The 21,730-nt window shown below is 36.0% G+C and overlaps 1 protein-coding gene across 1 annotated transcript in view; it reads right to left on the reverse strand.

Annotated features, from left to right (window-relative positions):
* Positions 1-18,328, reverse strand: part of LOC140151586 (coiled-coil domain-containing protein 93-like) — a 71,820-nt gene extending 53,492 nt beyond the window's left edge. Inside the window, exons 1-15 of the mRNA XM_072173982.1 lie at positions 18,196-18,328; positions 13,903-14,016; positions 12,551-12,645; positions 11,587-11,698; positions 10,865-10,963; positions 9,618-9,772; positions 6,823-7,018; positions 6,170-6,256; positions 5,323-5,439; positions 4,473-4,609; positions 3,682-3,763; positions 3,057-3,200; positions 2,369-2,477; positions 1,229-1,349; positions 812-896 (exon numbers count right to left, since the gene is read on the reverse strand). Coding sequence (XP_072030083.1) covers positions 812-896; positions 1,229-1,349; positions 2,369-2,477; positions 3,057-3,200; positions 3,682-3,763; positions 4,473-4,609; positions 5,323-5,439; positions 6,170-6,256; positions 6,823-7,018; positions 9,618-9,772; positions 10,865-10,963; positions 11,587-11,698; positions 12,551-12,645; positions 13,903-14,016; positions 18,196-18,282 — 1,740 coding nt within the window. The 5' untranslated portion in view covers positions 18,283-18,328. The remainder of the gene's footprint in view (positions 1-811; positions 897-1,228; positions 1,350-2,368; positions 2,478-3,056; positions 3,201-3,681; positions 3,764-4,472; positions 4,610-5,322; positions 5,440-6,169; positions 6,257-6,822; positions 7,019-9,617; positions 9,773-10,864; positions 10,964-11,586; positions 11,699-12,550; positions 12,646-13,902; positions 14,017-18,195) is intronic.
* Between the last annotated feature and the right edge of the window lie 3,402 nt (positions 18,329-21,730).

Below are 21,730 nucleotides of genomic sequence, written 5' to 3' on the forward strand. Positions count from 1 at the left end.
GCATGCGGGTATAAATAAAGGCAATTTGCCTCACCTCTTTGAGGTTAAAGATAAAAAAGACTCTGAATATTCAACGTAGAATATCCATTCAAAAAGTATTCGTATCTCAATCTGTTTCAATTAATTTTTATCTTCTGATTGTGTGTTGATTGAAAATCAATTATATGTTATGTTGAATATCTGGTGGAAATATATCATCGATTTTACATCATCAATCATTCATTAAAAGTTAAACATTACTGGAAATCTAATGGGAATAGATTAAATTACAAGACATTTTGCATCAAATATTCTACATCTACCAAAAAGTATGCAGTGGGCTTACAAACTATATTATATGTAAGCAAAATATATTCTGCTTTTCACAACTGCTGTATTTCACACACTGGAGCAATTCATTGGGTCCTGTCTTGCTAGCAAGTCTAGAATCTGACAATTGACATTACGTAATGTGTTACAATAACTATTATTATGCAATAAGGTATATTGCTGATAGCAAACATTAGGCAAACATGATGCATGCTGGGAATGAAAAGGGCTCAGAAGTTATCAAATTCATCACCCGCGACGGCCAATTTGAGCCCTTTTCATTCCCAGCATGCATCACTTTTGCCCATCAATTGCTATCAGTTATATACTTTATGTGACAGATTTGAACTGACTAATTATATTTAGTGCCATTTTCATAATTTCACATTGAAGATATTGGTTGATGTCAGAGAGGGCTGGATGCAATATTACCAGAAACTTTACCAGAAATATTAATTTACACAGAAGAGAACTAATCTGCTACTAAAAGAACAAGTTTTACCTTTGCTTTGTTCTGCTTGACTCCATCTACAATTTGTTCAAATTGCTTTAAGAATTGTTCTTTGGCTGACTGCGACGCCATTGCTCTGAAATAAACATTGGACAAATAAGTTTCATGGGTGATTTAAATAGTGCTTGGACAACAAACCTGCAGGTAAATTCTACCAATGAGAGCACTGTGAAACAGTAACCCTCCTCTGTGGTAAATCATGCTCAAGTCCCCCTGAACATGCTTGCTCCCTCTCTTTTTTCAACTTGGCAAATCTATAAGGGTCGGGTCACACACTGTCAATTTCACTAGCTCTATAGCACTACACTCTAGCTGCCTCCTCTGGAACAGGGCAGGGGTGGGTAATACACAGGGCACCCTACTCAAACCATGCCTTGGGATACCTTGTGTTTGGTCACATTTACTTACTGTCCAAAGTTGTCATGTATAGAGTTGAGCAACATCACTTCTTTTTCTAGATAAAGTTTGGTATCATCTAGTGTATTATACAGAGTGTAGAACTGTTTGGTCTCTGTGTGAGTGTTGCCAACTGAAATAAATTACAACGATATTCAGAAATTGAAAATCAGTTTAGAGAAAAAAACATTACTTATGTATAATTGGTCCCAATTAAAATTGTCACACATCTCACAGTACTGTATTTTAAGAATTGACAATAATTTTAATAGGTAGGATGCATGCCACTAGATCAATGTAATCAAGCTCTCTGGAGTTCTCTGTAACTTCACTCAGGGAAAAAATTGATGGATATTTATTTCATAACTTCTTTGTAAGTTGCTCTAATATCCATCACACAGAGAAATAGCAAAAATTATTATCAAACAAGACACAAAAAGTGTATACTGATCAAGCAGTCAAAACCATAGGTTCAATCCTATGGAACTCCCTCAATAAAAACATCAAAGAATCCAAATCGATTGAAAAGTTTTGGAAAAAATGCAAATTGTATTTTATCTCATCTTTTATCAAAGGGTCCCATTTTTGTGTCTTTTGTGATAATCTTTTTTATTTTGCTTTAATTTTCTATTTCCTAAAAGGGGATGGTCAATGTTGGTCTTATTTTCGGCTTTTTGACCATTTCCTACATAATTGTTTTGTTTAATCTGTCCTTGTAGCAATGTATTTGATATTTATTTTGTACGTTTTTTGATTCAGGAATAAAAATGAATAAAGGTGAATGATATATATTGTAGGAGCAAGGTATCACAACAGTTGGACAAGTTTATTTTATTTTGGCTGAGAATGAGGGACATTTACCTATAGATAAATAAGTGTATTGGTAAGCAGAGGAGTGAAGTAGAAAACAATGTTCTCATATTGGGTCATTCCAGTTGAAATCCATACACCCCCTATGGAAGACATGACCTTAATCTTCCACACATTAAGGTCATGAAAGACATGAACTTCCAAACAGAAAGTGGGAATTCAAATGGGTTACCTGAACGGGTAACTCAATTTGTAATTGACACCCCCTGTGTGGGAGATTAAGGTCATGTATTCTACAGGGGTGTACAGATTTCAACTGGAATAGCCCTTTACAAGTCTTACCTTGATTATAAAGTTCCACAAATCTCCGTTGATACTGGCTTAATTCAGCCCTGGTTGGCACCTCATCTATCTTCCTTTGCAATAGAGCTATTTCTCTTGTCTTTCTAGCCTGTAAATCAAAAACACCAAAAATGTGGTAAATCAGTCAGAAATGGCACTAAATATTAGCTGTTGTCAAAGATCCAAATCATAAATATGACATCCCTGACAGCTTTGAAAGACATCTTGAAAAAATTGTGGGAAGCACTACCTTTTCCTGATGCGTGTGACAATTGGGAGAGGGGGGTCCCCCTTTCTAATTAATGGTGGGCTCCTCTACCCTCTCCTATCTGGATTTCGTGACTCCTTTCTCAAAACACCTCTCCTCCTTGTCGAGGATAACTGCTTCTTCTGGATTGAAAACTTGTCAAATGTTATTGTTGCACTGGTTGTACGAAGCTTCCAATTGTCACAGGCATGGGACCAGGCAATGCAAGACATTCCTGGCCATCTGACGTCACACCATCATCAATCGGATGCCTGATGAAGTTTGATGGTTTCGGATGTAATGTAGCAAAGTGAGTTGCAATATTCCAGTATTAGATTTCAAAAATAAGAGTCAAAGTACTTAGTGCAGATCTCCAAAACACTTAAAGTGTTACACAATATATGATGAATACGTAGCTATTACTATAATTAAATGGCTTACCAAGAGCAGTTTAATTTTCTGTAGTTTTTCCTTATCAGCATCATACTGTTTAGCTATCAGTTTATCTCTGTCTGACATCTCGGATTCCCCGCCTTCTTCATCCTTCAACTCAGCAATATTCTGCTTTAATCTGCCCATTTCCTCCTGTTCCAATTAAGATGAATGGAATTCAATAACACTTATGATACAACTATTTAAACTTCTATGCCATTTATACATACTTTTACATTCAGGAGAAAGACAATGCAAAAGATGAACTGAGTTTTAAAGTTTTTGTTGACAGTTCTAATTTCATCTCTTTACCCTGTCTCTCCTATTCCCTCCACTCCCCCTCTACCCAGTCAATCCGTCTGTCTATTTAAGTGTCTGTCTATCTGCCTGCCTGTCTCTTCCCCCCCCCCCTCTCTGCCTGTCTGTCTCTCTCTCTCTCTGTCCTGTCTGCCTGCCTCCATGTCTCTCAGAACTTGTACTCTTTCATCAACATTTTTTTCCTGTAAATCTTTAACATACGTACTCTAAACGTATAGTTATACTAAAAAAGCTCCATAGGTTCCTTAAAACTTTTACATACACTATCTCATTGTTAAAGAACACCTTAATTATATATCTAGAAATACTTGTTTACCTTACAATGAGCTCTAAACTCTTGCTCTTGCTTCTTCAAGTTTTCATTCATAGCTACTAGCGATCTCAACCTTTGAAGGACACTGAAATGAATGTGATATTGGTATTATATTATAAACAATGTGTATGACTAATATCACTCTTTGGATTTACGATAATATAAAAATCATAATAATAAAGTGCATTATATAGAACCAACAAATCTACTAGAAAGCGCTCATGGCTGCTGCTTTTTGAGTAGACATCACGTACTGGACTTCGCTCTGCTTCAGATACAACACGGCTTACTATACATAAGTTAAATGCCAAATCTCTTCATTCTGCCATAAATAAAGCTTTTTCTCTGGCTGCTCCTGGACTGTGGAACAATTTACCCATCACCATTCGTACTGCGAACTCATTACTAGTCTTCAAGAAATTACTGAAATCACATCTCTTCCCAAAAAGTTGACTGTTTTTATTGCTCACTTTGTTTTGTTATATTGTATTTATGCTTTGAATTTGTTTATGCGCTGTGGTCTAGATGTAACGGCGCTTTATAAAAGAATTGTGTATGTATGTATGTATGTATGTATGTATGTAACATGAGAATATCCAAACAGCTCTGGAATGGATTGAGAGAGTCATGGTTACCACCCTACTCTTTTCAAAACTGACTGTGAGTCACAAGTAGTCAAGTACCCTGACCACTGTGCCATGTTCTCCCATCTTGATGTGGTTAACCAGAAAAGATAAAACAACTTCTTTTGCATGAATATGTTTTTATCAAAATAACATAATCTCCCTACCTACCTTCTATTTTCTTCTGTTTCAATGGCTTCTAATTTCTGCATCTCTTCCTCAATCTTAGCTGAGAATTCTTCCACCTCCTGTAGCTTTGTGTGTGTCTCATTGTGGGAGTCCTGCAACTCCTGATGTCGAGTTGTCACCTGTGTAAATCAGTGTAACAATTTGTCAACTTTCATGTAGGGGAAATAAATATTACACTATATCACAAATATCCTGTGAATTCATCCTTATAGTGCATTCCAGAGTTTACACTGAAAAACTGATCTACTTGCTTGGAATCCAGATTGGACTGGTGGTATTGGTTTACAACTGGCCAGCCATCATTTTAACATCACTTTATTAACCAAATATATTACATTGGCCTGATGCATTTACCAATCTAAAATGCCAACAGGCAAAACCACATTCAAGTGTTTTAACTAAATTTCATAATTTTAATGTGCCTATATTCTGCCACAGAAAGTGTGAGTCTACAGTGGTTGAAACCTGATATAGTATTTGGGCAAGTCCTTCAGCGGTCTGCCGATTTGGCGCTGTTTACAGCATAAACATGGTCTAATGGAAGTGGGGTTCTGATTGGCAAACTGAATCTCATCATCATCACATTGGCATCTCCTTTGCTGAACAAGCTGTGTAGCATCCCATGACCCAGGTGTGGCCTAGTTCTTTTTACGCAACAATCCGGTAAAGCAGACATACACTACTGAAGGACTTTGCCAAATATTACAGTTCTATACTTTTAATTCTTTCAATGCTCTGTATCACTTTCAAAGTTTCTTTCCTAATTTTCAATTTTTTTTCTTACTTGTTGTTAAATATAGGATTTACCAATTAATATATATCACCATCTTACCTCTTCCAGTTTCTTCTCCTGGTTAGCAATCTGCTTGTTAAGGGATGCCACTAATCTCTGATGTTGCTGAGCACCACTAACACGCTCTGGTTTGTCTTCCATCTCAAGCTCAGATTTCTGTCAAGTAAACAAATTAATAAGCAGTAGAGAACAGCCTTGTAAGGACAATTTGAAAATGGCCCAGTGAATTAGATCATGAAATTATACATTGTTATCTCAAATCATATTGCATACATGCCAATTTTGACCAAATCAATAATGCATGTATCTGTACTGAACATCAATGCAGTGATGTAAATTCACACATTCTTAGTAAGTGGCTGTGGGTAAGCACTCATTTCATTGGTTCCTGGATGTCGTGTATCACACAGTAGACAGCAGCATCCGCGTCGTTGCAGAAGCAGCTTGTTGAGGCGCGCATGTAGTGTCTTCTAGAGCGTAATACCAGAACAAGATCGTAATACCAGAACAAGATCGCATCACACGCAACTAACATGGCAAACATGTTTCGTCTATTTCAGAATAAGGGGAGCTTTCATGAGGGTAACTTAATTTTTGCTATATAAAATAGTGTTTAGTTATTAAAAAAATATGTAACTGACTAAAATGAGAATAAACGATATAAATTTTTGTTTTTACTATCCTCTACCATGTTATGAACGATAGACAGGTCCAATGTTTTATCGTAGTGGATGCCGCCTCAGGACATGCCTATCGTCTATCACATGGTTGAGGAAAGTAAAAACAAAAATTCATATTGTTTATTCTCTAATTCAAAAATAGATGGAAGTACAGTCTTGATCTCTGAGGTGTATTTGTAAAGCAGTTGAACATTTGAGTGAGTTACCTTGCCAGCATACTCTGTTGCTATCTTGTCAATTTCTTCAGACTGCAAACCAACAATGTTTCCAACGGTACTGGCTGTAAGCTTACCCTGTGGACAAAAAGTATATAAATCATTTACATATGTTACATAGTAAACACAGTTATGCAAATATGCATCAATATAATCAAATCTGTACAATTGGACTTTTTGAAAAAGTTTTTTATGCAGAAAAGAGAAGTTGAGTCAGACTGACATCATATGGAGATTGAATGAGTGCACTCTCGATATCTGATTTTAAGTTTATCAAACTGTGCTGGTGAATCTGTCTTGACCACTTCCTCTCTGAAGTGTTTCACAAAATCTAGTTTGTCTAGTTTCTATGAATTAAAAGTACCGGTAGTTAAGTTGTAAGTTGATTATTACTGAAGAAGTCGATCGTTGGTAACATACTCTATCGTTTCATTGATTAGCCAATTTATGAGATACCATGGTCTATCCTTCATGTAAGCATACACAAAATAAGCTTATTGTCCAGATTTCATTGTGGAATTAGTCAGCTTTATTCCATAAGCTGTGTACTCCCTCTATTGATTCTATGCTAATGAGTAGGCTTACAATATCGGTCCCATGGTTTCAGATGATTGTACCATTATTCTGCCTTCAAATATACCCACCTCCTGTATTTCCATAGCAGACATTCCACTCATCAAAGCCTGGATGCGTTTTTCCTCCTGTGCCAATGCCTCTTCACTGTCCATGGTATCAGAGCGGGCTTTGCCAGCAGGTGATAAACCAGCAGCAAGGGCTTTCTTTTTGGCATCCTTCTCTGCGTCCTTATCAGACTTTGAGGAACGACTGAGACCATAGCGTCTGATATTCAAGAGAAAGAAGAAAAATGAATGTATCAGCACTGTTGCTTTTACACACATAATGAAGAACAAATATTTAAACCAGAACTAAAATGTGGATACTTCTGGCAATTCTCACACATTTGAAAGACCTAATGATACCTTTCAAATAGAATTTCTTTAAAATCTCTACAAATCCAACTGGTTGAATATAAATTTGTTAATATGTGACATCAGCATAACATTTGCAATGCATCGTGGGATGATTTTGGCAGTTTTGGCTCACAATGAACTCTGACCTATCGAGAAAATTGCTTTAATTATTATTCATTTATTATTATTGTTACAATAATGTTATCAATTAAATATTTCAAATAATTAATTTTTCATTTTTTAAAATTCTAATAAAACATTTTAAACAATATTTTGTATGCACAACTAACAATTTTCACGATAGGTCAGAATTCAATGTGTACCAAAACTGCAAAAACTGTCCCACAACGCATTGCAAATTTTAATACCAATTTGGCTTATTCTATCAATTTCCATTTAAAATAACACAACATAAACATGTCATTCCTGTAATTACATCACAGGAAACATTTAAGAACATAGATTAGGGCTAGCAGTAGAATGATGACATATAAAGTATAGGATTGATTTGCAGAAGGAACATAGACCTTTTGGCAGTTTTACTAGGGTTGGTAATTTTATAGCAAAGACACATTTTAGTCAGAATTAAAACATTGTGTTAGGATCAGCATTATGGTTGGTGTTCAGGTTAGGATTTAGGGTAATGTAAAATTCTTAATTTGCTCAACATAAAGATCATACATGTTCTGATGTTACCAATGTGTTTAACTTATAAGGGGTACTACACCCTCCATAAATTTTGTCTATTTTTGCATTTTCTCAAAAACTAATAACACAGTGGTAACAAAAGTTATCTGTATTATAGGGGCAAGGAATCCAATTACTACACTGGAATTTCAGTGACCCAAGACAAGCGGTTTGTTATTTATGACAAGAAAAGAGGTACAGCAAGGATGTACCTCATATCCTATCATATTTACTGAACCGCTTGTCTTGAATCACTGAAATTTCAGTGAAGTAATTGGATTCCTTGCCCCAATAATATACATAACTTTTGTTACCAGTATGTTATTATTTTTGATAAAATGCAAAAATAGTCTAAATTTACCACATAGGTGTAGTACCCCTTAAAAAGGCATTGTGAGATATTATAAACTTACACCCTCAATTTTTTTGCAAGTTTGATTTTTTACATGTATGGATTGGTTGTTCATATACAGGGCGAGTCAAAAAAAGTGCAATAGAGCAAAAAATCGATATTTATGTAAGAACCACGTTGAACTTTCCAATTATTGAAAGTTTCTATAAATGCCACACTCAATAGTCACCTGTTGCGAAAAAAAAATGAAGTCAATCACATCTACCGCTTAATTTTTATGAGTCCTTTCACTACGATACCCAATTTCCTTATTTGTCCACGAGGTACCATGTATTTTGAATGAGAGCACACAATGCACGATAAAATCACCAGCTCTGAAACTGACTTTAACTTAAATAAGGTTGATTGTTGCGTTAATTTAATTTCTTTTTTCTGTTCAAATAAACATTCTAACATTATTTTAAGTCCTTCATACCTCACTCGACTCCAATTCCAGTTTTTTTTAAATCCCAAAATGTCCAACTTACTGGATATTTATAATTCACTCCACTTCAATTTGCGTGCATTTCATCTCGACATTTGAAAAAAATCCGCGTACAAATGTGTATGTTTTTGATAGAGAATAAACATCTATAAAGTAAAGGTAAAATGAAAATAACAACAAATAATGTTTCTTTTCCTTAAACAAGACCAAGGAAAATAACAATTTGGGTGCTCCATTTTATATCAATGCCAATGAGGTTAAGAAAATATCAGTTGTTCCAAATCTACCATACACAGAGTGGGCTGACATTTAAATTTTAGATGCTTCTTGGACAAACATTAAAATTGGGTATAGCTATAAAATGTGTCATAAAAACAAAACGGTAAATGCTAATTCCTTGGTTTTTTCACACAAGGTCACTAATGGATATATCATTTATAAAATGTTTTAAAATCTAAAAGGTTCAAATCGGTTCTTAAATAAAAATGGATTCTTTTCTCTATTGCGCTTTTTTTTACTCACCCTGTACTAAATACCATCTGAAATAAACACCTCAAAAGAAATAAGTCCCCCTCTGAACATGTCGTCATAACATCGTAAGATTTTGTTTTGTACCAACAAAACTAACTTTGAAATAATTATATGACTGTTTACTAAGTGTTGTGTGAAAATGAGAGATTTCCATGACTTCAGGGCTGAATGAGCCTAAATTGAAGACAAAAAGTGCCCTTTCCAAAAGTCACAAAGTAGGATTTTATAATTAAGTTCTGGATCCGGAATTTAACTCTCCAACATGTTTAATAGCAGATAAGCTTCACTCGGTACTTACATATTATTTTCTGTAAATTACCACTAGGGATAGGTTTCTAGTGATCTAATCTATCAAAATAAACTGACATGTTTTCATTTGCACAGCACTTTTAAATTAGTTGCAAAACAACATACCTTCCATATTCCAGTAGAGTTGACTGGACCTTCAGTTCTTCCTCTCTAAGCCTGTGCGCATCGGCTCTGCGATATCGGCGCTGAGGTTTATACGCATCCTTGACTTCATTCACGGTTCCTACTGATTTGTCTTTCCTCCCCTCAAATTCCACATCCTATTCAGATACAACATTAAAATCAAATATGATTCAGCTTGACGGTTTTGCACCTGTCTGATTGTGAACCTATTGACACAGTTACACAGTTACAGTTAACACATCATACCCTTACCATCATTTTTACTTTAAATTTCAAAACTTATTTCTTTATGCTCCTATTTAATTAAAGATTTCCCTTGCTTAACTTGGTTTAATCTAAGGCTGCTTTTACACAATTATTTTAATGAAACATTCAATTTGCACTAAAGCATTTTGCACCCTGATGTGGCATTGACGTCAGTGTGCATTTCATTGGGCCCAGCAACAAATCGCTAGTGGTCGCTCAAAGTGCTGGAATACACACGCACATGCTTAAAGATGCTCCGAAACAGCTACCTCAACACTTTGATGTCACAGCCAAACCAGGGTGGGAAATGCTTTAGTTTGGCAGTTTTGAGTGTCAAGGGTGATGGTTATTCTGTTGGTTGGACAAACAAGGTTTTGTCCCACTTATTACTCTTACTCCCCAGTTCTGGAGTCTAACTTGGATTGGGAGATAACAGTTTTAGTTTATTCTCTTTGGTTTGATACAGTGGATTAACATTTTCTTGAGCATAAATTGAGAGAATATCAAAGTGGACAATATTTTACATGTTGCAACTTTTTCATGAAAAGATTAAACTGTTCTTGAGTCCTTTAAGGTTATTAATTATTTTAAACTGTTGTGATTTGGTAGTTCACAGCATCTTACGAATGGTAGTGAGCTTTGGCAAAAACTGCATTGCTCAATTCATACCGAGCGTGTAGAAGAATTAAAATATCACAGATATACTTTTAAAGGTGCTGCGGTTCTTGAGTTATGTTGTAAAGAGGGCTGAAACAACAACACTTTTGTAAAATGTACATAACTAATTAACAACAATAAATTAAGCAAGTTTGCAAAGTATACGATTTGTAGAATGAACTTTTGCAAAACATCAAGGTGTTAATTTTCAATAATATATTGATCTAGATAATGAAAATCAATTTTTAGGTTGCTTCGACCAACAATACCTCGTCTACCCTTAAACAGACCAACACTTGTCCAATGAAATGTTTTGAAAGCCTTACCTCTGGAGTTTGATGATGTTTGTTAAATTGTGAGACAGAAAAAGCTCTAATCTGATCACCCATTTCTTCCCTGGTCTCAATAGCTCTCTTAACCAGCCACTAGTGTCAAGCAAATAAGAAAAACAAAATTAATGTAATTATGTTATAGTCTGTGTTACAATGCTGAGAACCTTGGGAACAAGACCATAAGAACTTGTTGAGAAAAGTAATTAATGTTGAGTAAAATTAAACCCAGGATCTGACATACATAAATCTGGACATAAGAACCTAACTATAATCCTACATTTGATTTCATCACTAGCATAAAATAGGAAATATCCCAGAGGGTCATAACAGCAAAGTTGCCTGCAGCAGTGATCCACTTCCAGAATGACATTTGCAAGTGAAGAATGCAAATATCATTTGGTGAGGGTGGGTATTGAACTGATGGCCTCTAGATAATAACATCACTGTCCATCTGAATCATTACCTCAGTTGGTAGAGCATTAGTCTGGTGATCCAAATTTGGGTCCAGGTTCAAATCCTGGATGGTCAGTGAAATTTTTTCCCTGACTGTCATTTATGTATGTGGAGATGGCAGCCATTTATGTATATGGAGACTTGTGTTAAAAAACCTTTCTTATATGCAAATATTGTAATTTTGATGCTAAAATAAGCCAAACTGATACCCCCTCCCTAGATCAGTATGTCACTGGTTGCAATATTTTACACACAATACTAACCTGAACAACAGGATAGATGTGGATGAAATCCAGTCCTTGGATCTGATGAGGCTCTATTCTGTGTGGACACTTCATTCTTGGCAGCACAGCTACAATCTTCTCTGTCAATGCACTATACAAACAAACAAAAAGGTGTTTAAAAGATGCATTAGATAAGGTTTACTACTAAATTGTATCACAAAATTTTGCTCCTTCCCATTCAGATTTTGGTGCAAATTCTCTTTTAATTTAAGGTCAAAATTAGTCCAGAAAGCTCTATTAGATGCTTTAAAAAACATCAAAATTGTTGAAATTATGGCATGTGGGGTAAATTTGGGTTTACCAGAATTTGTGTTGCTTGTCTCTCCCCTGTCTAACTATGTAATATATATCTGACATAATTAGATGGGGGATTGAATCACTCTGAATCACTATTCCCCCATCAAAACATCAACAACAGAGATAAACCTGTATTGCATGTGTGTTACAAATTGTCACAAGAATACAAAAATGTCATCATTAATTTCTGGAGAGTCAACTGACTACATACAATGTTTTGGTAGTCCTATTTTCTATAACAAATTTTCATGTGCCAGTTTATCCTACAAAATTTTAGACCAACAACAAAGTGACATGCTATTACTTGTTTTGCTCTCATGGCTAAGGAGTAAGGGTGACTGATTATGACATCAAAGAATAAATATGAGTGCACGAAAGTCATATACATGTGCAATAGCTGTTTCTTATCATTTAAAATTTGCAGCACTGTCAAGGTGTTAAGTCTGAGGGTAGTGGGACTTGAGACGCTTCCAGGAGCAACTTGAATCACCTGATGAACAATCTCAAATCCAATGATGAGGAGACAACCATTTGTGTCGAATTTCTGGATTCCTCTGCATATGCAAATTCAAATTCTAAAATGAATTTTTGTGCACTTATAAATTTCATGCCATCACAGGACATCACAGGATGCGATGTTACTTACATTTTTTGTCCAATGGTAGAGTTCTCTTGAAAGAGAAGATCAACATCAATGTCAAAGTTACATGTTGTGATACACCAAGTCATACCACCAACAACCTGTCACACAGGAAACAAAGAGTTAGTCATATCTACCGTATTCATTCCAATAAGCGCCCAGGGCGCTTAACAAAGTCATTTTAGATGGGCGCTTATTTTTTACCTTGTTTACCTAATTTTTTATAATAATTAAGGGGCGTTTATTAAAGACAAATTTTCGTATTATTATAAAAGGGTCCCAAGACGTTCTAGTAGCTTTTCTGATGCAGAAAATGTATTGCAAGTATTGCAAGCTATTTCACTGTATCAACATCTATCTGTCACTTCAACATTAATGGTACCCTTTAGCAAATTGAAAATACCCTTAGTGGGCGCTTATTGGGGCATGGGCGCTTATTGGAATGAATACGGTACATTATCTGCTTGAATGTAGACCTCTGGTAACCAGAGGTCTTGGGCATTGGGGGGCACCACTGTCTAACAAAACACTACAGCTGAGGTTCTCAACAGGCTGCCCAAGGACTAAATCGTGCCCACCAACTACTGATATTAAGAAAACTGATCATGCATGTTGGGTAGACGAGGTATTGTTGGTCGAAGTAGCCAAAAAAAATGATTTTCATTATCTAAAGCAATATTATTATTGAAAAATAACACTTTGATGTTTTGCAGTTCTAAGTTCATTCTATAAATCATATACTTTGGAAAATTAGCTTGATTTATTGTTATGAATGAGTTATAAGTACGTTTTACAAAAGTGTTGTTGTTTCAGCCCTTTTTACAACATAACTCAAGAACCACAGGCCCTACAAAAGTATATCTGTGATACCGTACTTGAATTCTTCTACACACTCGCTATGAAATGACCAATGCAATTTTTGCCAAAGCTCACTACCATTCGCAAGATGCTGTGAACAACCAGGATGAGTGGGCACTTATGTGTTTGGACTTTTAGCCCATTCACTCATCCTGAATTACTTGCTTTTGTCATGTTTTTGCCCATTCACTCATCCTGAATTACTTGCTTTTGTCATGTTTAAGAAATGTAAAGTCAAATGTACTGTTATTTTGTTACTTTTGTATTGCAAGTAATTCAAATAAATTCGGAACAGTATAAAATAGTTGCTAACCTTAAATGGGTTTGGTCTGCTTGTGGACCTTGGACAAACAAAGTTGAGTATCGGGAAGGATCATAGGAAAAGCAATGGGAAGCCTGCTAATCTACACTATATCGTCTCGCACTTATAACCATTTGACAGTATGGTACAGTATCTAGAATCTACAAGGATGCCAATCTGGATATTAATATCAGCTTACCTTATCGAATGGTGACAGCCCTTTGATGCGTGCCCTGAAGTAGCCTGCAGCAAGGAGCAATTCAATTGTTTCTTGAAGCTTTTCACTTTGTTCTTCATCTTCCCTGGTTTCCACCTACAGGCCAAGAAAGAACAATTATTCCTGGGAAAATAATGCAAATTTCCCACAAATCTAGCAATGTTTCATACAATTTCTAATGTATTTCTTCATTTTGGGAAACCTAATTTTTTTCTCTAAGCTTTAAAATTTCCCTGCAAGGAAATTCCAAATTTGTTCAAATCAAAAATATGCCCAATTAAAAACATGCATGCAGTTCCCATTAGTGCAGGTATTGTTTTCCAAAAAGTATGATAAACCAATCACAAATGTTGTCTATTTCAGATTTAAGGTGGTACTATACCCCTTGATAAATAGACTATTTTGCATTTTTGTCAAAAAATAATAACACACTGGTAACAAAAGTTATGTATATTTATACTATATTATAGGGGCAAGGAATCTACTACACTGGAATTTCAGTGACTCAAGACAAGTGATACATTATTTATGATAAGAAAAGAGGTACCACTAGAATGCACCTCATTTCTTAAACATATATAATGCACCACTTGTCTTGAATCACTGAAATTCCAGTGAAGTAATTAGATTCCTTGCCCCTATAATATGTACATAACTTTTACCAGTTTTAAACCAGTGTGTAGTTATTTTTTGAGAAAAATGCAAAATTAGTCACAAAATTTATCAGGGGGTGTAGTACCACCTTATTTAAAAAGACATGTTCTTGCACTTCATACTCATAGCAAAATCCAGTTCTACAACACACAATTTATAGTGGCCTCCACTTGAGATGAGTCTGGTAATTATTCATTCTGTAAAAAGAGACATGTGTAGCAGGCTCTTTTCAAACAGATTTTGAACATTCACTTCAATTAAACCCAAAGCATGAAGTAACTCTTCAGCATCATGTACAGTGCCAAGTTCCAACGGGTAACAGGCATCATATTAACCAACAAACTTCCGCAGTCAATTATTTTGACTTATGGAAGATGTGATGCATATTTTCTCGTTCTGTAAAACAAAATCTAACTAACAAACAATGACGAACATTTTCTGAAGTACCAAATAGCGAAGGTGTTAGTTAAATACCTCTGGAAAATATTTCTCTAGATGACCCATGTTTGATTTTCACTCAAAAGGGTACCGTGATTCAGGACATTTCTTGTCCGCCAATTTGACCCCCTAGCTTCCTGAATAAATACAGCAGTTTTCCAAACTTTTCCGATCTTGATTTGAAATGGTCTAATATACAACAATTTTAGAAACAAAGTACCAGTATTCAAAAAATATTTGAAAATCTCCAAAAATCGGTGAGGGCAGGGATGACATGTTATTTATTTTAATTGATTTGCCCTATCATGCCGATAAATAAATATTGAAAAATTGGACAGAAATCGTACATGATGGCTTATTCTATCAGTCCAACATCTGGGCTATTTCTAGTCTCGGGCCCAAACTTCACACAAAAGCAATGACTGCAATCATTAACAACAAATCGAATCGAGGATTTGTTTTCACTTGACCTATTCCGAGGTGCTCTGACGATAACACTCCGATCGCCAGGCAATCTACGTTTATGTAGTAGGCCAGTGGGACAACGCAACCGCTACGTGAACGAGCTACACTTGACCGTGAGTCGCATCATCAACTGGAAGTGACGTGGCACCGACCCACAGAATAGTTTAAACCTGTAATACTAAAAGCCTGTAGTAATGTCACGGTCACATGACACTCATGAAACATGCATGCACTCAAATAAACAACTGATATAAATTAAATGATACAGTAAAACCTCATTATAACGAAATCGGATACAAGAAAAACCCTGTTGCTCGGGTTAGATATACACGTTTGTGCTAATGTTTTCTAATCAGAAACGAGTCTCCGAGTATTTCTAATTTTTACTGGGGCCCGAGCACTGATGAAGACCTCAGCATCACTGGATTTAGATGTTTTTGCTGACTTAGAACTTTTGCCATGTTCAAAGACTTTTGTCTGACACGGCGTTTATTTTATAGGCCTATTGGTCTAACGGCTCGCATCCAAACACTTTACTTGGAAAACCACTTTTATCACCTACTATGCGTGCCGACGTAGCAACCTTGTCTTCTAACTTTAAACTATTATTCGCTACGACTCTAGTCAAGCTCTACCAGGTTTGTACTGAACTTTGGTCATCATAATCATCCGACTCCAGTTATGTTCATCCTCCGCACCCAGCCTACAACATCATTGACTGTGCGTCAGTGTTTGCGTCACCAGTTGCGTCTTCCATCTAAGCCTGTCGTGTGTTAAACCATGCGCGACTTGAGCGCCGTACGCCTACTACTTGGAATGCTTCTACCATCTGGCAGCTCTGCAGTAAACAACATCATCAACCGCAGAAGTGGCTCGTCTGCTCGGGTTATACACGTTTGTGCTAATGTTTTCTAATCAGAAACGAGTCTCCGAGTATTTCTAATTTTTACTGGGGCCCGAGCACTGATGAAGACCTCAGCATCACTGGATTTAGATGTTTTTGCTGACTTCGAACTTTTGCCATGTTCAAAGACTTTTGTCTGACACGGCGTTTATTTTATAGGCCTATTGGTCTAACCATGGAGGTATATAAATAAATGGAGAATGATCCAGCCAAGCCTCTTTTGTACTACGTTGGTTATGACCAATTATTGTTGAATAGGCAATTTCAGGTTTATATTGATTATGCTAAGCTGATTACATTGTGAAGTCTGTTTCACTGGCCATTGATTTCAATGGGGTAAAATGAAGTTTAGGCCTATACTTATTGGAAAGTGCTCATGTTTCATAAAATTTTGATATCAAAATCTCATTTTCGCCAAAAATTGAGTGCTTAAATTGCATTAAGAAATCAGTCTTTTTGAAAAAAGAAACACCTTATCTGTTGTCATCTTGTGACTCCCTACATTTTGGTCATGAAAAATTGAATTATGACTTTTTTTTTCCAAAAGTTATGACCCCCGTATATTTGGAACCCCTCCTCCAAAGAAAATGATAGCCTCCTAATAATATTAATAATCATTTAGGCCTAAATACTGATAATTATTTATTATACAATGAGAAGTTTAATGATGATGATTTAGGCGGCCTATAACGATTTCATGACAATACAGAATTAAAAGTTTTAAAACAATAACATGACATATCCGTCATGGGCATGGCACTCAATCAATTTGACCAAGCTTCAACCAAAATCACGATTATCATACACTAAACTATGAGAAACTGTTTAAACAAAGTATGTAGGGCCTATACATTCCGTGAGGCCTATATCAATTTCTCTCTAGAAAAGATTGTCTGATCATCACTTTTGCTTGAATTCAAGTACTTCCGTAAATTTTGCTCGTCAGAACTCAAATGGCCCAAATTGGCCCAACATAATTTTTTCACAATCGGAAGGTAAAAACGTTTTGCTTTCATTTGCACTATATTTGAACTCCCTCAGACCCCCTTACAAGCTTAATATATGAACATGAAAACTAAGTACATTTGTCAAGTTACGGCACAACTAGTGTAGAAAACAGTTTCATAACTGGAGAACAGAACATCCGAATTTCTTGGGTTTTGCACGATCATACATTGAAACTATAAGCTATCAAAACTGGTGACTTTGAACTAGCTGATTGACTAGCTGACGTCATTATACAGTCTCTTTTACAAGGCTTCCGGTACGGGTCAATGTAGGGTCAATTCCTACATGTATGAGTAAATTTTGGGAGTGACAATCAATGAACCATGGTAGAGGCTCATAACCATCGTGGATTTCAATAGCTTGGCTGAAGTGACTGGTCAATTCAAGTTTGGTGACTCATTGAATAGAGGTAACGGGATAATCTCCACTTAGGAGATTAGAATTCTGGCGATCATTCTCCATTTATTTATATACCTCCATGGTCTAACGGCTCGCATCCAAACACTTTACTTGGAAAACCACTTTTATCATCTGTTATAAAGAAGTATTTTTCCAGAACCAAGATACAAAATTCTTTTGTTATTTATTGTTTTTACAACCCTGATATAATGAAATTTGGATATAAAGAACTCATTTCTCTGTCCCTGATAACTTCGTTATAATGAGTTTCCACTGTAGTATATTCAATTTCAAGTAAGCTTACAAGTTTTATGATGAGCAATCATACGAATTTCAACACTAAATCTCATTTGATTCTTTGCAGCACAGAAAGTGCATATTACATAATGAAAATAATAAATAAATACCTCAATTTCTCTCCCTTCAGTGTCGTAAACAACACGTAATTTAGAACTGGGAGTTGCCCTTGGTGTAAATACGCTGGGAGCTGCCATTTTGTCGATGGATTTTCGCAAGACTTTACTTCTTTTTCAATTCTTAATTGTAAAATACGTCACTTTTCGAAACCACTCGTGACATTGCGAATGCAGCATCTGAAATAAATGACGTCATAGTACTTTGATAACACGACCAAGAAACAGGTAATTGCTTAATTGGACGACAGGCTTGCAATATCATACAAGCTGCTCGTTTGAACCCGGAAGTTAGAGTCAGGACCAGGTCCAGGGTAAGTCATTGAATAATGTTTTAAAGCTTAAAATTAGTTGCAAGAGTCAAGAGCTTTCAATGGTATAAAATGAAATGATAAAACTGAGAAGGCAAGTCCAATGAAACGTTGGAAAGTTAAGCAAGTTTTTAAGAATAGGGATCTGAAATGAGCGTTTCGACAGTATTTTTTGTGGGAGAGAGCACATTAGATCCCGGGGGGGGCACTCAACTTAAATTTTGGTAGGGGTGTGCGGGAGCGCCTGAACTTTGGGAACTAAGAACTGATTTTCGGGCAAAATAGGGGCTTGAAGAACTGAAATTAGGGCCAAATTATAGGCTGTTGAGCTAAAAATTTCTAAATTTTTCCAAATTTGAGCTTAAAAGCTACAATTGTCAGAGTTTGAGGCTCAAAGAACTGGAGCAGATCCAAATGTGGGGCTTAAGGAACTGCGGAGAGCCTGAAAAAGGGACCCTTGAGCGCCACACATACCCGTACCACCTTAACATGTGAGTGCCCCCCGGGCATTAGATTAGTCCGAATAATCAGACCCAGAACAAAATCAATTTCTGACATGATCGTGTCAGGGTCTGAACTGTTTCCATTCGAAATCTTGATGGCAAATTGGACAAAAGAAGCACATGGTCCTACTTCACAGTTTTTTAATCCCCTATTCATGTTGCGTGAATCACTCTTTTGTGGACCATCCTTTTGATACTTGAGTATTTGGACAAGCGGAATAGTTTTGACAGGCCTTTTGTCTACCTCTCTGTTTGTAAACAAACGAGGAGGTCGAAATTGTCCTCCTTGCTGAATACGAAAGTCAGCGTAATAGTAGGGGAGATTGGGGTTAGTTGGAACGCGGGGTAAGTTGAAACATTGTATTTTTTTCTGACACAAAAAATTAATTTGGTAAAATACTGGCACCTAGTAATAGGTATTAGTAAGGGTCATCCACCAAATTAGCAACAGCACTGATGCCCCACCAGTGTTGGCTTGGGAAAGGAATATCTGTTTTTGACTTACTAATTTTATACCCCTCAGAAAAGATCGTTATCTCCATGTTGTTTGAAGATTCAGGGATTATTTTTGAGTATCATAAGCACTAGTAGTAAGTCCCAGAATAATGTTAAATAAAAGTTTTATTGTATTTCTTATTTTGTGTAATGAACTTTGAAATGTAAAAATAGGCATCAAGTTAGTTGAAACTTTTGAGGTGGGGTTAGTTGACACGTGAAAGTTGCATAGAAAAATATGGTTAAAAATTTGACTTTTTAAAAATTTGTAACATGTTTACCATTTCTTCAATATTGCTTTAATATGGTTAAAAAGCAATAATACAAGCAAAAAGTGCACACAGAAAGTACATTTTATAATATTTTAGGCTTCTCATATTTTGGTCCATGGTGACACTCATCACCTTGTGTCCAAAGTATTGACCCGCACTCCCACATATTTATTTATTCATTTTTTCACACTGATTGTATGTTAAAGGGTGCCTTCAAGGGAAGTATAACCCTAACAACACAATAATAATTATTTTGAAATTTTTACAAGCCGTGTTTCAACTAACCCACCCTATGTTTCAACTTACCCCAGGGGGGGGGTTAGTTGAAACACTTTTTTTCAAATTTTCAAATTGGATTATATGAATAATCATAAGCAGGTCCAATAAAGTTTAAGGCTGTATTTGTAGCATGTATGTATATGTTTATACTGATATGGTTAGTGTTTCTTGAAAGTAATCGATTTGCGTTAAAAAGATGATTTTGTGAAAAATGTTTCAACTGCTGAGGAGAGCGTGGCCTAGCAGTTAAGGCATAGGACTGTGAACCCAAGGGTCAAGGGTTCGAATCCCAGGTCCGGCTCTTTGTGTCCTTGAGCAAGACACTTCACTCTACTTGCTTAGTGCTTCGGAGGGCACTTTAAGCTGTCGGTCCCGTGTACATGCATATTTTCTCACATTAATGTAGTGTGCATGTTAAAGAACGTCACAGGCTATTCGAAAAGAGCAGGGGATCATCCCGGTCATGTTGACTGTGCTTCAAAATACACTCATCTACTCTAGGTTCCAGAGTAAAAATAAGTACAGCTTGTCTGTAACAAGAAAAGCTTGACAATACTCATACATATGAGGGAGGCACTTATAAGGAAGAAGAAGAACTAACCCCAATCTCCCCTACGGCACTAGTGTCACGTACATCAGACATTGAATTGCATTCTGAATACGAAGAATATGTCTTTCTGATATCAAATAATTTTCATTTTTTGAAATTCACGATATAATACAAATTTTACATATGGAAAAGTAGTCCCTTTTGCTCAAATAAAAGGGGTCCCACAGTTAAGCAATGGTAGAAAATTGTCTTTTTTCACTTTCAACTTCAATTATTATTAAAGGGAAAGTCTTTTATTTTTTGGCTCACTCTTAATTGTCTCATGTATATATTAAACTCTACTTTTCCCGATTTTCAAGGAAATCTGATGAAAGACCTCGTCGTACAGGAGCACTAAACACCGCAAGGTATTCCCAAAATCTCACTCAATTTATCTGCGAAATACACTGACATGCACCCCGTGTTATTAAAGTAGCATGCTATAGACAGCCCTCACTTGATAATAGTCAGTCCGATTGACTTGGCTCACACAATATTTCCTAGAAATACTTTGCCAGATTCTACTCTCTAAAAAGGAATCTGATTGGTTACAAAATGCAGTCGTACAGTAGGAAAAACCATACCCTCTTCTTCCGTACAGCCCTGCTTAGTGTGCTGTGTGGTAATGTATGCATTGTGCATTGACCTCGAACGCTTCTGTACACACAGCGTGCACACACTGGAGTCGAGTATAATTTATTTAAAGAGACTTTCATAGGAAAACTTTTCCATATGGACAATTATTAAAATATATTTTTGGTATATAACAGTCCTCGAAATAAATTGTATAAATCTAATGATATATTCTTAAAGTGTATGTAACTGGGAGGAAAAGCCGACGATCAATTGAAAATTTTGACCTTTCATATTGAAGATATGGATTTTTTCCCAAAAACAGGTAATTATTTTCATCCCAAATACACCTTAAAACTTGGTAATATGCAACACCAAAGAAGTGCGTTGAAGTGAAACTAATTAGATTTCTTTCATTGGAATTGGTAATCTGATAATTGCTTCAGGCAAATTTATTTGAAATTTTTAATTCATTAATAGCCTAATAGGTAGAGAAATGAGAGAGTG

Source organism: Amphiura filiformis, chromosome 4 (genome assembly GCF_039555335.1).
Source record: "Amphiura filiformis chromosome 4, Afil_fr2py, whole genome shotgun sequence".
Lineage (NCBI taxonomy): Eukaryota > Metazoa > Echinodermata > Ophiuroidea > Amphilepidida > Amphiuridae > Amphiura > Amphiura filiformis.